Consider the following 13742-nt stretch of genomic DNA (forward strand, 5'->3'; position numbering starts at 1 on the left):
TCCAGTTCATGAAGAAGCAAAATTATTTTATTCATTCATATATTAACCGTTTAGATTCATATTTAAAATAGGATGGAAATCATCACCCCCGTCCTCCCCAGAATCGTGAGTCAGGGGGCGATGCAACCTTTTCATCAGCAAAGCTCTTGTGTCTAATGTCTCGTCCATGGTGGAAACATCTACGGGTCTCACCGGTTTTCACTCCATCAACAAAAAAAAGAACAGATAAATAATTACAAGATCGGATTGTAAGACAACTCATAGATGGACTTCAGGACTGTGTTACCAAGTTCAAGAAGATGTAGAAGTCCTCCTGGTGTTAGCCGAATCCCTGAAGGACAGGTGGGTCCTCACCGATGATCAGGACTACTGTCAGGGGGTGTAATGCCTTTAGTTATCCTCCCAGATTTTATAAGACGTTCTTCTCAATGAGATGAGGTGCAGATTCTGCTTAAATAAAACCTGTGTGGGTCCTAAAATAGTGCATCACAACATGCACACAATCCCCAAAACCTGTGGTTTGCGCGACTTACACATGCATCATCCGAATTTTCAAGGTGTGAAAAAAAGGTCTTCTGAAAGATCACATGTGAGGGCCAAGGATTACGGTCTAATGTGACTCTTTAGGTGGCACACAGTAATAGATTGTGGTATATTGCACCTTTACAGTGGCTCTACTCCTAATGCCTTCCTTCTGGAGGTGGTGTCATGGGGACAATGCCTGCTAGATAGAAAACCTTGTTCCTTAAAGTACAGTGATGACCTCAATGCCCGCATTGCGTCTTAAAGGTTGTAGGGTGATGCTGTATGGCATAATATGGACTTGTTACACAAGGCCTTTAGGGATAGATCGGGGCACCATGACAATAGGCATATCTGATACCGCACAACAAATTTATACTGCATAAAATCATACTCAGTACCGACAGATTAGGTCTGATTAAGGTACTGGTGACCTGATACACAATACATACCAGAGGCTTTCTTGGTTCATCCCATTCTACCCCACAGTCCAATGTTCCTGTACCCTCATTGCCCTGTCTCTCTCTTATCGTCCATACATGCCGAAGACCAAAAAGCTGAAAAATACAGTGACCCCCACCAAGGAGACAGTGGCTGGAGCCGTAAAAAACTGACGGTAATTGATTCGGAAATACCAGATCAGAGCCAACATGACCACAAAGACTGGTATCATCAGGTTCCCGATGGGCGGTGTGAGGCCAGCGTGCTCCTGGGAAGTCCCTCCCGATTCAGGTCCTACAGGGGAGGAGGAGACGGTGGCCTGAGAACGGTGGCAGTGGATGACACAGTTGTCTGTGATATGGAGGGAGCGCAAGGTCTGGGTGGAGTCGTGGAGAAGCTGTCCCTGGAAGATGAGCTTCATCTGTGGCTCCTGACCAGGGAAGTATTTGCTGGTGCAAGAAAAAGAGAAGGACAAGTAAGAAAGAGCAGAAACCATTTAAAATATACATAACTGTTCTCAATACCCTCCCTGAGCTCTACCATCAGACCCAGTATCATAATCGGAGGAAGCATCTTGTCTGGATTTGAACACGTTATTAGTGCCAGCAGAACCTCCCTCCTATGTCCCCAGAAGTCCCAGCAGTACTTACCCACCCACCCCCCTACTTTTCTAGTAGCCACAGTGATGCCTCCCTCCAACTTCTTTAATAGTCCATAAGGGGCTTATCTCCTACTTTTCCAGTAGTCCCAGCAGTATCTCCCTCTTAATTCTCCAGTAGTCCCAACAGTATCTCCCTCTTAATTCTCCAGTAGTCCCAACAGTATCTCCCTCTTAATTCTCCAGTAGTCCCAGCAGTATCTCCCTCCTACTTTTCCAGTAGTCCCAGCAGTATCTCCCTCCTACTTTTCCAGTAGTCCCAGCAGTATCTCCCTCTTAATTCTCCAGTAGTCCCAGCAGTATCTCCCTCTTAATTCTCCAGTAGTCCCAGCAGTATCTCCCTCCTACTTTTCCAGTAGTCCCAGCAGTATCTCCCTCTTAATTCTCCAGTAGTCCCAACAGTATCTCCCTCTTAATTCTCCAGTAGTCCCAGCAGTATCTCCCTCTTAATTCTCCAGTAGTCCCAGCAGTATCTCCCTCTTAATTCTCCAGTAGTCCCAACAGTATCTCCCTCTTAATTCTCCAGTAGTCCCAGCAGTATCTCCCTCTTAATTCTCCAGTAGTCCCAGCAGTATCTCCCTCCTACTTTTCCAGTAGTCCCAGCAGTATCTCCCTCCTACTTTTCCAGTAGTCCCAGCAGTATCTCCCTCCTACTTTTCCAGTAGTCCCAGCAGTATCTCCCTCCTACTTTTCCAGTAGTCCCAGCAGTATCTCCCTCCTACTTTTCCAGTAGTCCCAGCAGTATCTCCCTCCTACTTTTCCAGTAGTCCCAGCAGTATCTCCCTCTTAATTCTCCAGTAGTCCCAGGAGTATCTCCCTCTTAATTCTCCAGTAGTCCCAGCAGTATCTCCCTCCTACTTTTCCAGTAGTCCCAGCAGTATCTCCCTCCTACTTTTCCAGTAGTCTCAGCAGTATCTCCCTCCTACTTTTCCAGTAGTCCCAGCAGTATCTCCCTCTTAATTCTCCAGTAGTCCCAGGAGTATCTCCTTCTTAATTCTCCAGTAGTCCCAACAGTATCTCCCTCTTAATTCTCCAGTAGTCCCAACAGTATCTCCCTCTTAATTCTCCAGTAGTCCCAACAGTATCTCCCTCTTAATTCTCCAGTAGTCCCAACAGTATCTCCCTCTTAATTCTCCAGTAGTCCCAGCAGTATCTCCCTCTTAATTCTCCAGTACTCCCAGCAGTATCTCCCTCTTAATTCTCCAGTAGTCCCAACAGTATCTCCCTCTTAATTCTCCAGTAGTCCCAGCAGTATCTCCCTCTTAATTCTCCAGTAGTCCCAGCAGTATCTCCCTCTTAATTCTCCAGTAGTCCCAGCAGTATCTCCCTCTTAATTCTCCAGTAGTCCCAGCAGTATCTCCCTCCTACTTTTCCAGTAGTCCCAGCAGTATCTCCCTCCTACTTTTCCAGTAGTCCCAGCAGTATCTCCCTCCTACTTTTCCAGTAGTCCCAGCAGTATCTCCCTCTTAATTCTCCAGTAGTCCCAGCAGTATCTCCCTCTTAATTCTTCAGTAGTCCCAGCAGTATCTCCCTCCTACTTTTCCAGTAGTCCCAGCAGTATCTCCCTCTTAATTCTCCAGTAGTCCCAACAGTATCTCCCTCTTAATTCTCCAGTACTCCCAGCAGTATCTCCTTCTTAATTCTCCAGTAGTCCCAGCAGTATCTCCCTCTTAATTCTCCAGTAGTCCCAACAGTATCTCCCTCTTAATTCTCCAGTAGTCCTAGCAGTATCTCCCTCTTAATTCTTCAGTAGTCCCAGCAGTATCTCCCTCTTAATTTTTCAGTAGTCCCAGCAGTATCTCCCTCTTAATTCTCCAGTAGTCCCAGCAGTATCTCCCTGATACTTTTCCAGTAGTCCCAGCAGTATCTCCCTCTTAATTCTCCAGTAGTCCCAGCAGTATCTCCCTCCTACTTTTCCAGTAGTCCCAACAGTATCTCCCTCTTAATTCTCCAGTAGTCCCAGCAGTATCTCCCTCCCACTTTTCCAGTAGTCCCAGCAGTATCTCCCTCCTACTTTTCCAGTAGTCCCAGCAGTATCTCCCTCTTAATTCTCCAGTAGTCCCAACAGTATCTCCCTCTTAATTCTCCAGTAGTCCCAGCAGTATCTCCCTCCTACTTTTCCAGTAGTCCCAGCAGTATCTCCCTCTTAATTCTCCAGTAGTCCCAACAGTATCTCCCTCTTAATTCTCCAATAGTCCCAGCAGTATCTCCCTCCCACTTTTCCAGTAGTCCGAGCAGTATCTCCCTCCTACTTTTCCAGTAGTCCCAGCAGTATCTCCCTCTTAATTCTCCAGTAGTCCCAGCAGTATCTCCCTCTTAATTCTCCAGTAGTCCCAGCAGTATCTCCCTCTTAATTCTCCAGTAGTCCCAGCAGTATCTCCCTCTTAATTCTCCAGTAGTCCCAGCAGTATCTCCCTCTTAATTCTCCAGTAGTCCCAGCAGTATCTCCCTCTTAATTCTCCAGTAGTCCCAGCAGTATCTCCCTCCTACTTTTCCAGTAGTCCCAGCAGTATCTCCCTCCTACTTTTCCAGTAGTCCCAGAAGTATCTCCCTCCTACTTTTCCAGTAGTCCCAACAGTATCTCCCTCTACTTTTCCAGTACTCTTAGCAGTATCTCCCTCTACTTTTCCAGTACTCTTAGCAGTATCTCCCTCTACTTTTCCAGTACTCTTAGCAGTATCTCCCTCTACTTTTCCAGTACTCTTAGCAGTATCTCCCTCCTACTTCCTCAGTACTTCCAGCAGTATCTCCCTCTACTTTTCCAGTACTCTTAGCAGTATCTCCCTCTACTTTTCCAGTACTCCCAGCAGTATCTCCCTCTACTTTTCCAGTACTCTTAGCAGTATCTCCCTCTACTTTTCCAGTACTCTTAGCAGTATCTCCCTCTACTTTTCCAGTACTCTTAGCAGTATTTCCCTCCTACTTCCTCAGTACTCCCAGCAGTATCTCCCTCTACTTTTCCAGTAGTCCCAGCAGTATCTCCCTCTTAATTCTCCAGTAGTCCCAACAGTATCTCCCTCTTAATTCTCCAGTAGTCCCAGCAGTATCTCCCTCTTAATTCTCCAGTAGTCCCAGCAGTATCTCCCTCCTACTTTTCCAGTAGTCCCAGCAGTATCTCCCTCCTACTTTTCCAGTAGTCCCAGCAGTATCTCCCTCTTAATTCTCCAGTAGTCCCAACAGTATCTCCCTCTTAATTCTCCAGTAGTCCCAGCAGTATCTCCCTCTTAATTCTCCAGTAGTCCCAGCAGTATCTCCCTCCTACTTTTCCAGTAGTCCCAGCAGTATCTCCCTCCTACTTTTCCAGTAGTCCCAGCAGTATCTCCCTCCTACTTTTCCAGTAGTCCCAGCAGTATCTCCCTCCTACTTTTCCAGTAGTCCCAGCAGTATCTCCCTCCTACTTTTCCAGTAGTCCCAGCAGTATCTCCCTCCTACTTTTCCAGTAGTCCCAGCAGTATCTCCCTCCTACTTTTCCAGTAGTCCCAGCAGTATCTCCCTCTTAATTCTCCAGTAGTCCCAGGAGTATCTCCCTCTTAATTCTCCAGTAGTCCCAGCAGTATCTCCCTCCTACTTTTCCAGTAGTCCCAGCAGTATCTCCCTCCTACTTTTCCAGTAGTCTCAGCAGTATCTCCCTCCTACTTTTCCAGTAGTCCCAGCAGTATCTCCCTCTTAATTCTCCAGTAGTCCCAGGAGTATCTCCTTCTTAATTCTCCAGTAGTCCCAACAGTATCTCCCTCTTAATTCTCCAGTAGTCCCAACAGTATCTCCCTCTTAATTCTCCAGTAGTCCCAACAGTATCTCCCTCTTAATTCTCCAGTAGTCCCAACAGTATCTCCCTCTTAATTCTCCAGTAGTCCCAACAGTATCTCCCTCTTAATTCTCCAGTAGTCCCAACAGTATCTCCCTCTTAATTCTCCAGTAGTCCCAACAGTATCTCCCTCTTAATTCTCCAGTAGTCCCAGCAGTATCTCCCTCTTAATTCTCCAGTACTCCCAGCAGTATCTCCCTCTTAATTCTCCAGTAGTCCCAACAGTATCTCCCTCTTAATTCTCCAGTAGTCCCAGCAGTATCTCCCTCTTAATTCTCCAGTAGTCCCAGCAGTATCTCCCTCTTAATTCTCCAGTAGTCCCAGCAGTATCTCCCTCCTACTTTTCCAGTACTCCCAGCAGTATCTCCCTCCTACTTTTCCAGTAGTCCCAGCAGTATCTCCCTCCTACTTTTCCAGTAGTCCCAGCAGTATCTCCCTCCTACTTTTCCAGTAGTCCCAGCAGTATCTCCCTCTTAATTCTCCAGTAGTCCCAGCAGTATCTCCCTCTTAATTCTTCAGTAGTCCCAGCAGTATCTCCCTCCTACTTTTCCAGTAGTCCCAGCAGTATCTCCCTCTTAATTCTCCAGTAGTCCCAACAGTATCTCCCTCTTAATTCTCCAGTACTCCCAGCAGTATCTCCCTCTTAATTCTCCAGTAGTCCCAACAGTATCTCCCTCTTAATTCTCCAGTAGTCCCAACAGTATCTCCCTCTTAATTCTCCAGTACTCCCAGCAGTATCTCCTTCTTAATTCTCCAGTAGTCCCAGCAGTATCTCCCTCTTAATTCTCCAGTAGTCCCAACAGTATCTCCCTCTTAATTCTCCAGTAGTCCTAGCAGTATCTCCCTCTTAATTCTTCAGTAGTCCCAGCAGTATCTCCCTCTTAATTTTTCAGTAGTCCCAGCAGTATCTCCCTCTTAATTCTCCAGTAGTCCCAGCAGTATCTCCCTGATACTTTTCCAGTAGTCCCAGCAGTATCTCCCTCTTAATTCTCCAGTAGTCCCAGCAGTATCTCCCTCCTACTTTTCCAGTAGTCCCAACAGTATCTCCCTCTTAATTCTCCAGTAGTCCCAGCAGTATCTCCCTCCCACTTTTCCAGTAGTCCCAGCAGTATCTCCCTCCTACTTTTCCAGTAGTCCCAGCAGTATCTCCCTCTTAATTCTCCAGTAGTCCCAACAGTATCTCCCTCTTAATTCTCCAGTAGTCCCAGCAGTATCTCCCTCCTACTTTTCCAGTAGTCCCAGCAGTATCTCCCTCTTAATTCTCCAGTAGTCCCAACAGTATCTCCCTCTTAATTCTCCAATAGTCCCAGCAGTATCTCCCTCCCACTTTTCCAGTAGTCCGAGCAGTATCTCCCTCCTACTTTTCCAGTAGTCCCAGCAGTATCTCCCTCTTAATTCTCCAGTAGTCCCAGCAGTATCTCCCTCTTAATTCTCCAGTAGTCCCAGCAGTATCTCCCTCTTAATTCTCCAGTAGTCCCAGCAGTATCTCCCTCTTAATTCTCCAGTAGTCCCAGCAGTATCTCCCTCTTAATTCTCCAGTAGTCCCAGCAGTATCTCCCTCTTAATTCTCCAGTAGTCCCAGCAGTATCTCCCTCCTACTTTTCCAGTAGTCCCAGCAGTATCTCCCTCCTACTTTTCCAGTAGTCCCAGAAGTATCTCCCTCCTACTTTTCCAGTAGTCCCAACAGTATCTCCCTCTACTTTTCCAGTACTCTTAGCAGTATCTCCCTCTACTTTTCCAGTACTCTTAGCAGTATCTCCCTCTACTTTTCCAGTACTCTTAGCAGTATCTCCCTCCTACTTCCTCAGTACTTCCAGCAGTATCTCCCTCTACTTTTCCAGTACTCTTAGCAGTATCTCCCTCTACTTTTCCAGTACTCCCAGCAGTATCTCCCTCTACTTTTCCAGTACTCTTAGCAGTATCTCCCTCTACTTTTCCAGTACTCTTAGCAGTATCTCCCTCTACTTTTCCAGTACTCTTAGCAGTATTTCCCTCCTACTTCCTCAGTACTTCCAGCAGTATCTCCCTCTACTTTTCCAGTACTCCCAGCAGTATCTCCCCTCCTACTTCCTCAGTACTCCCAGCAGTCCCTCCCTCCTACCTTTCCAGTAGTGCCTTACTCTTCCCCAGGAGTCCCACCCTATTCACATCTTGTAAGTTCTTGTGCTCATGCCTTTAGACTGAATTGTTAATGGTCTTGTTTCTGTGTTATGTCTAATTTTGTCTTTACATGTCTCCTTTGTATTGTCAAGTGCTGCAGACTACATTGCAGCTGAAAAATAATTATAATTATGACCTCCTTTTAGTAACAGCAGTATCTGCTACTTCCACCTGCCCACCCCCTACTCCTAATGGACACAGCAGAATTCCCCCAAACTAACCTTCTAACCTAGAGGTCAAAGCAAGGAATCCTTATGTGCACTTACCTCCTGCATGCACCTTTTCTAACAGACGCCAATGCAGGAACAGCATAAAGTCCTATTATTTCTTTGCATGCTGGACACATTGGCGACCTGGCTACTAGGATTTTTAGCCCAGATGTCACCTGAACAATCCCCTAAATCTGGAGGAGACTCCTCACCGTGTTACACAACACAGGGCTCACACCTCTTCATTTACAGGCTTTCTATAATATCTGGTCTGTCAACATTCTTAAAGGCACTCAGCAGAATCTTACACAGTACAAGGACATACTGAGAAACCATGAGGTGCACAGACTAGGGATCGACCGATATCGTTTATTTAGGGCCGATACCGATAATCGGTGGAGGTTAGGGCCGATAGCCGATTACTTATACCGGAATATCGGTATAAGTTATCGGCTATTTATCCCCCCGCGACACTGCTGCAGATCATTGATTTTGCTGTGCCATAGACCGCCACCCGCTTCTCTCCCCCTGCCTGTCCGGGGGTCCTCCTGAGTCCTATCACCGCCACCGCGACTGCCCCCATCGCCGCACCGATCCGCTCCGCGCTCCCTACCGCCCCACGTCGCACCCCCCCCCCCACCGAACCGCCCTGGCCCCATTGCCTCCCTCATCCCCTTCCCGGGGTCCACTCTACATCTGGCTCCAGTGGCGTCCTCCTGAGCTGTCACTGTGCGCACTGATTGTGACGTTGCGTAGCGTCACGTCACTCCTCATTGCGCACAGCAGGACGCAGCAGCAGCCAGAGTAGCGGTGGGGGGTGGGGGGTGCGACGCGGCGTGGTGCGGTGGGTCGTGGGGGGGGAAGGTTGCGGTGTGGTGGGGGGGGAGGTTGCGGTGTGGTGGGGGCGGTGCGGGGGTGGGGCATTATCGGATTATCGGCAAGGTAATTGCCAATACCGATAATGCCCAAAATAGTGATTATTGGCCGATAATATCAGCCAAACCGATAATCGGCCGATCCCTAGCACAGACCCAGCTACCACAACAATGTCTTCTACAACCCTGCATTGGTTGACCCAGCAGCACAGAGGGCATAGGGTGCCACACATATTCATGAGGTTTAAAGAACATCATAAAGAAGAAATGTCTCTGTCCAATATATATTTATGAGCTAGAGCGCTGACCTGTGTCTCTCCAGCTGCTGCACTGCTACAACTCCCAGCATCCTCTGTGCCCTGTCATAGCCTGCTGGGAGATGTGCTTTATGATCAGACAAGGCCTCCTCACCTTTTCAATGTCCCAATGGTGTCATCTGGCCTCACCAAAGCCAGTTCTTCAGTTTCATTCAGGAACTTAAGCCTGACCGTGATCATTCCTTCTTCGGGCTGAGTCTGCTCCTGGACTGTGCCGGCCTTCTTCCTCCATTCGTGATCTCTGCCTATACTTCGCTGCGGGATACCGGAATCCTGCTCTTTACCTTCATCTTCTTCCGGACCTTTACTGCTAGCTACTTCCTGAGAGGCCTCCTGACCTGCAGCGTCTCCTGCATCCAGCACTTCCTCCTCTTCACCTGTGGGGGGCGCTGGCTGACCTCGCTTAGGCACTCCTTGGATATCCAGCATCTGATCAAGGGTGGCGTTCTCAGTGTCTGTATCTTGCTCACCTCCTTGGCCTTGTTCCCCTTCTTCTGGTTTCTCTACTTGAGGCTCCACAGCTCTTGGTGGTTCTGGACTTGGAGGCACAGGGTTGCTGAGGCCTAGAAGAGGTTCTCTACGTCCGGTGGGTATCAGACTTCCAAGCAGAGGATCATTGCCTTCGGCCACATAAGTAGACAGCCATGCCAAAACTAGTGCTAGCAGCAAAATAAAAATCCCCACTACAACAGTCACCTCATCTCCGAGCCCCTCTATCATGGTGGGCGGGGGCGACTCCATGCCCGTTTCCTATGGTAAAGAGGGAAAATTATATTAAATCAAACTTTTTATTTAACATAAATGAGACATCGTCAAGCTCCAAATAACCCCAAGTTCTAAGCTGCGGAATTCCCATCTGCATATATGATCATATGGATCTGAGCCCCAAAGCGTTCCTTTCTATCAGGAAAAGCCATGCAGCAGCATGTGGCAGCTCGCAATAGGTGTCCATTGGTCTCCAAGGTCATTTGCAGAGCTCTATCTAGTAGATGTGGGTACCACAGACCCCATAACGGTGCTTATTGAAAGGGTTGGATGAGATTTTTTTTTCTAGAAACACTACTTCATGGGCTGTGCCTGGTATAGCATCTAATCCCCATTCACTTGTAGACGTATTAGCTGTAGTTTAGAGATGACCCTCACTATCAGATAGGACAGGTCGGACTGACCAGCTGACTAAAGAGGTCACAGTAATTTGGCTGACGCTGTCACCTTTTACTGTCAGCTCTAAAGTAGGGCTGGGCGGTATGACCAAATGTGTGTATCACGGTATTTTTTAAACTTTTGGCGGTTCCACGGTATATAACGGTATTTCCTACCCCCCCCCCCCCCATATGAATTATCAGCCCACATCCCCAACGGGGTGCTACTCACATATGTCACCCGCATGCGCTCCCCTCCTTGCCCTGTTCGTTGCGGCCGCCGGCGCTGACACTCTATACTGTGCGGTATCCCTATGCCCGGGCTGCAAAAGGTAAACAAAATAAACGTTAACGCACCTACGTCGGCCTTACGCCGGGGACCGGAACGACGGAGAGCTGTCAGCCTATCGCCGGCTGCAGTGATGTTCCGCCTCGGCCGGTGATAGGCTGACCCCACTGTCATGTGAGGAGCCGGCTTCTTACATGACAGTGCGCTCAGCCTATCACCGGCCGAGGCGGAACATTGCTGCGGCCGTTGATAGGCTGACAGCTGCAGACGTTCCCGTCCCCAGGAAACAAGTGAGGCCGGTACCGGACCAACGGGAGGTGAGTTAAAGTTTTTTTTGTTTGTTTTTTGCAGCCAGGGCATAGGGATACCGCACAGTATAGAGCAGTGGTCTCCAACCTGCTGACCTCCAGATGTTGCAAAACTACAACTCCCAGCATGCCCGGACAGCCAGCGGCTGTCCGGGCATGCTGGGAGTTGCAGTTTTGCAACATCTGGAGGTCCGCAGGATGGAGACCACTGGTATAGAGTGTCAGCGCCGGCGGCCGCAACAAACAGGACGAGGAGGGCAGCGCTTGTGGGTGACATGTGAGTAGTACCCTGATGGGGACAGCGCTGGGCTAATAATCAATTGGGGGGGAGGGCAGAACAGTGCTTGCAGGTCACATGATTAGTTCCGCGATGTGTGGACAGAGCAGCACTGGACTGATAATACATTCATTCCCGAGGGAAAGGGGCCAAACCGGTATTGCGGTATGGCTTAAAATTCATATCGTGCCGCACAAAAATTTCGGTAATCGGTATGAACCGGTATACCGCCCAGCCCTACTCTAAAGCACAGTGCATGGTACTGCAGCTCAGTCCTGTTCACTTGAATGAGATTATACTGAACAAAGCCGCAGTACCACTCACAGCCACAACAACACAAGTGGCACAATGCTCACTGAAGTCTCTCGAATTAGCAGATTGTTTTGCATATCATGAATTAGACCCCGAATGAACTAATACTAGTGGTCTATCCTAGAGACGGGTCTTTAATAGTTAAGTCCTGGAGCATCCCTTTTAACACATGATCCAGTGAGGAGTATTGGGACCTATAAATCTACATGAAAGGACTTGTGAACCTCCCTGATGTTCATAGCACAGACAGGGCACTACACATAGAAGATTATGTAGGTCAGGCTAAGGCAATGGATGGAGAGTGATCCTCATACGACCGCACCCATATAACATCCTGGCAATCTCAATATAGGATAAAAATAGCCCTATGCTGGATTAGCAGGAATCTTTCTTCTAGCCTTACATTAGTAATACCCAACAGCAGGGCCATAGCCTCTATTCACAGGCACCATCACTATTAGGGCTGCAACGATTAATCCATATTATCGATTAAAATCGATAACGGGATTTGTTGCCAATGAATCCCCTCATTGAAGAATCAAGCTATGATTCATTGTTAAGCAAAAAAACGAGTTACAAATGCCAGCATTATGACAATTAAAACTCTTTATGGGTCAGCACTGCGCCCCACACGCTCCCCGGTCTGCTCCCAGCACGGGAATATGAAGTTACAGTGCTGTGATGTCATATTCCCCACCGGGAGCTCTGATTGGTCAGCACTGATTGACCAACCAATCAGGGCTCCTGGCGGGGAATATAAAATCACCCCACTGTAACTTCATACGGGTGCTGGTAGACGGCTGGGGGCCAGAGCACAGTGCCCCCTCACCTCTGTAGGAGGAACAGAGGTGCAGACACCATCAGTTGGGCATAATGCGATCTAAGAGAAGGTCCTTTTCCTTACTTTGCTGGTCCCGCATGATTGACGTACAGGGCTCCCTGCTGGGAGCGGGTTAGGGCGGGGAGTCCGCAGGCCCCTCTGACTGTTCATGGGCATTACAAGACAGCGTGAATATAACTTCACAAACCACAAGCAAAATAAGGAAAATAATCTTCTGTTAGATCTGCCCAGACTGCCGAAGGGTGTCTGGGCATTTTGGGAGTTGTAGTTTTGCAACAGCTGGAGGCACCCGGGTTGGGAAACACTGTGCCACATAATAACCGGGGAAACATAAGAACCTTGTTCACTTGTTTTATATGCCTACTGTACTTTTTTCATTGATTAATTTCTCAGCAATGAAGCGATTACTCAGGATGTTGGAATTATACTGGATTGCTCTCTGGACCATGTCAATACAGGGACTGCTACATGAACCTTTTTCAAGTTAGTTATATAGGTTTCTGGATGACAACAAAATCACTGCAACTCCCAGGGGTTGTCACCCGGCCCCAACATAGTCTATTCCGTTCTCCTTCGCTAAAGTCTACACTAAGAAGAAATGGCCCCATCCCAGTATAGTTCTATAGCAGTGTTCAGCAACCAACTGCTGCAAAACTACAACTCCCATCATGCAATGCCAGCCATTGGATCCACTTCTATATGTAGAGCTTATTGTTGTGCTTCGTGATCTGTAGCTTTTATCCGTAACATTTTTGTTTTAATGGGACTCTGATCACTTTTTATTATTTTTTTCTCATATATGAAGTGACCAAAAATCCATATTTTCGGCGTTTAGTATTTCTTACATTTACACTGCTTACCCTTTGGGATACTGAACATTTTACTATTTCTGACAATTACGCATGTGGCGATACCAAATACGTTTATTATTTTTATGTATTTTTTTAAGGGTGGGCTAAAATGGGAAGAGAGTGATTTTATTTCCCCTTTTAAAGGGGTACTCCACCCCTAAACATCGTATCCCCTATCCAAAGGATAGGGGACAAGATGTTTGATCGCTGGGGACCCCTGTGATCTCGGCTGTGGCACCCCGCTGTCAAACTTGTTCTGTGCGTAATGACGGGCGATACAGGGGCCGGAGCATTATGACATCACAGCTCCGCCCACTCATGATGTCACAGCCCGCCCCTTTAATGCAAGTCAATGGGAGGGGGCGTGACGGCCGCCATGCCCCCTCCCATAGACATGTATTGAAGGGTCGGACCGTGACATCACGAGGGGGCGGAGCTGGGACGTCATAATGCTCCGGCCCCTGTATCGCCCGTCATTATGCACAGAGCAAGTTTGGCAGCGGGGTGCCACAGCCGACATCACAGGGGTCCCCAGCGATCAAACATCTGATCCCTATATAATGCTATACCTATTGCATAGCATTATACAGTCTGATAAGCCAGGCTGCATCAGTGAATATTGGTGGTCCGGCAGCAGGTAAGGGGCTTCCGCTGCCATCTTAGCTCATTGGATCCCCCGACCATGTCGCAGGGGTCAAAGGAGTCCTCTGAGCTAGTTGGCATCTATGATTAAAT

The 13742-nt window shown here is 48.0% G+C and overlaps 1 protein-coding gene across 1 annotated transcript in view; it reads right to left on the reverse strand.

Annotated features, from left to right (window-relative positions):
• The window catches only part of TMUB2 (transmembrane and ubiquitin like domain containing 2), a 17572-nt gene continuing 3830 nt past the window's right edge, over positions 1 to 13742 (reverse strand). The window contains exons 2-3 of the mRNA XM_056548091.1: positions 9082 to 9737; positions 1 to 1412 (exon numbers count right to left, since the gene is read on the reverse strand). Of these exons, the coding sequence (XP_056404066.1) occupies positions 1049 to 1412; positions 9082 to 9728 (1011 nt within the window). The 5' untranslated portion in view covers positions 9729 to 9737 and the 3' untranslated portion in view covers positions 1 to 1048. The remainder of the gene's footprint in view (positions 1413 to 9081; positions 9738 to 13742) is intronic.

Source organism: Hyla sarda, chromosome 12, assembly GCF_029499605.1.
Source record: "Hyla sarda isolate aHylSar1 chromosome 12, aHylSar1.hap1, whole genome shotgun sequence".
NCBI lineage: Eukaryota > Metazoa > Chordata > Amphibia > Anura > Hylidae > Hyla > Hyla sarda.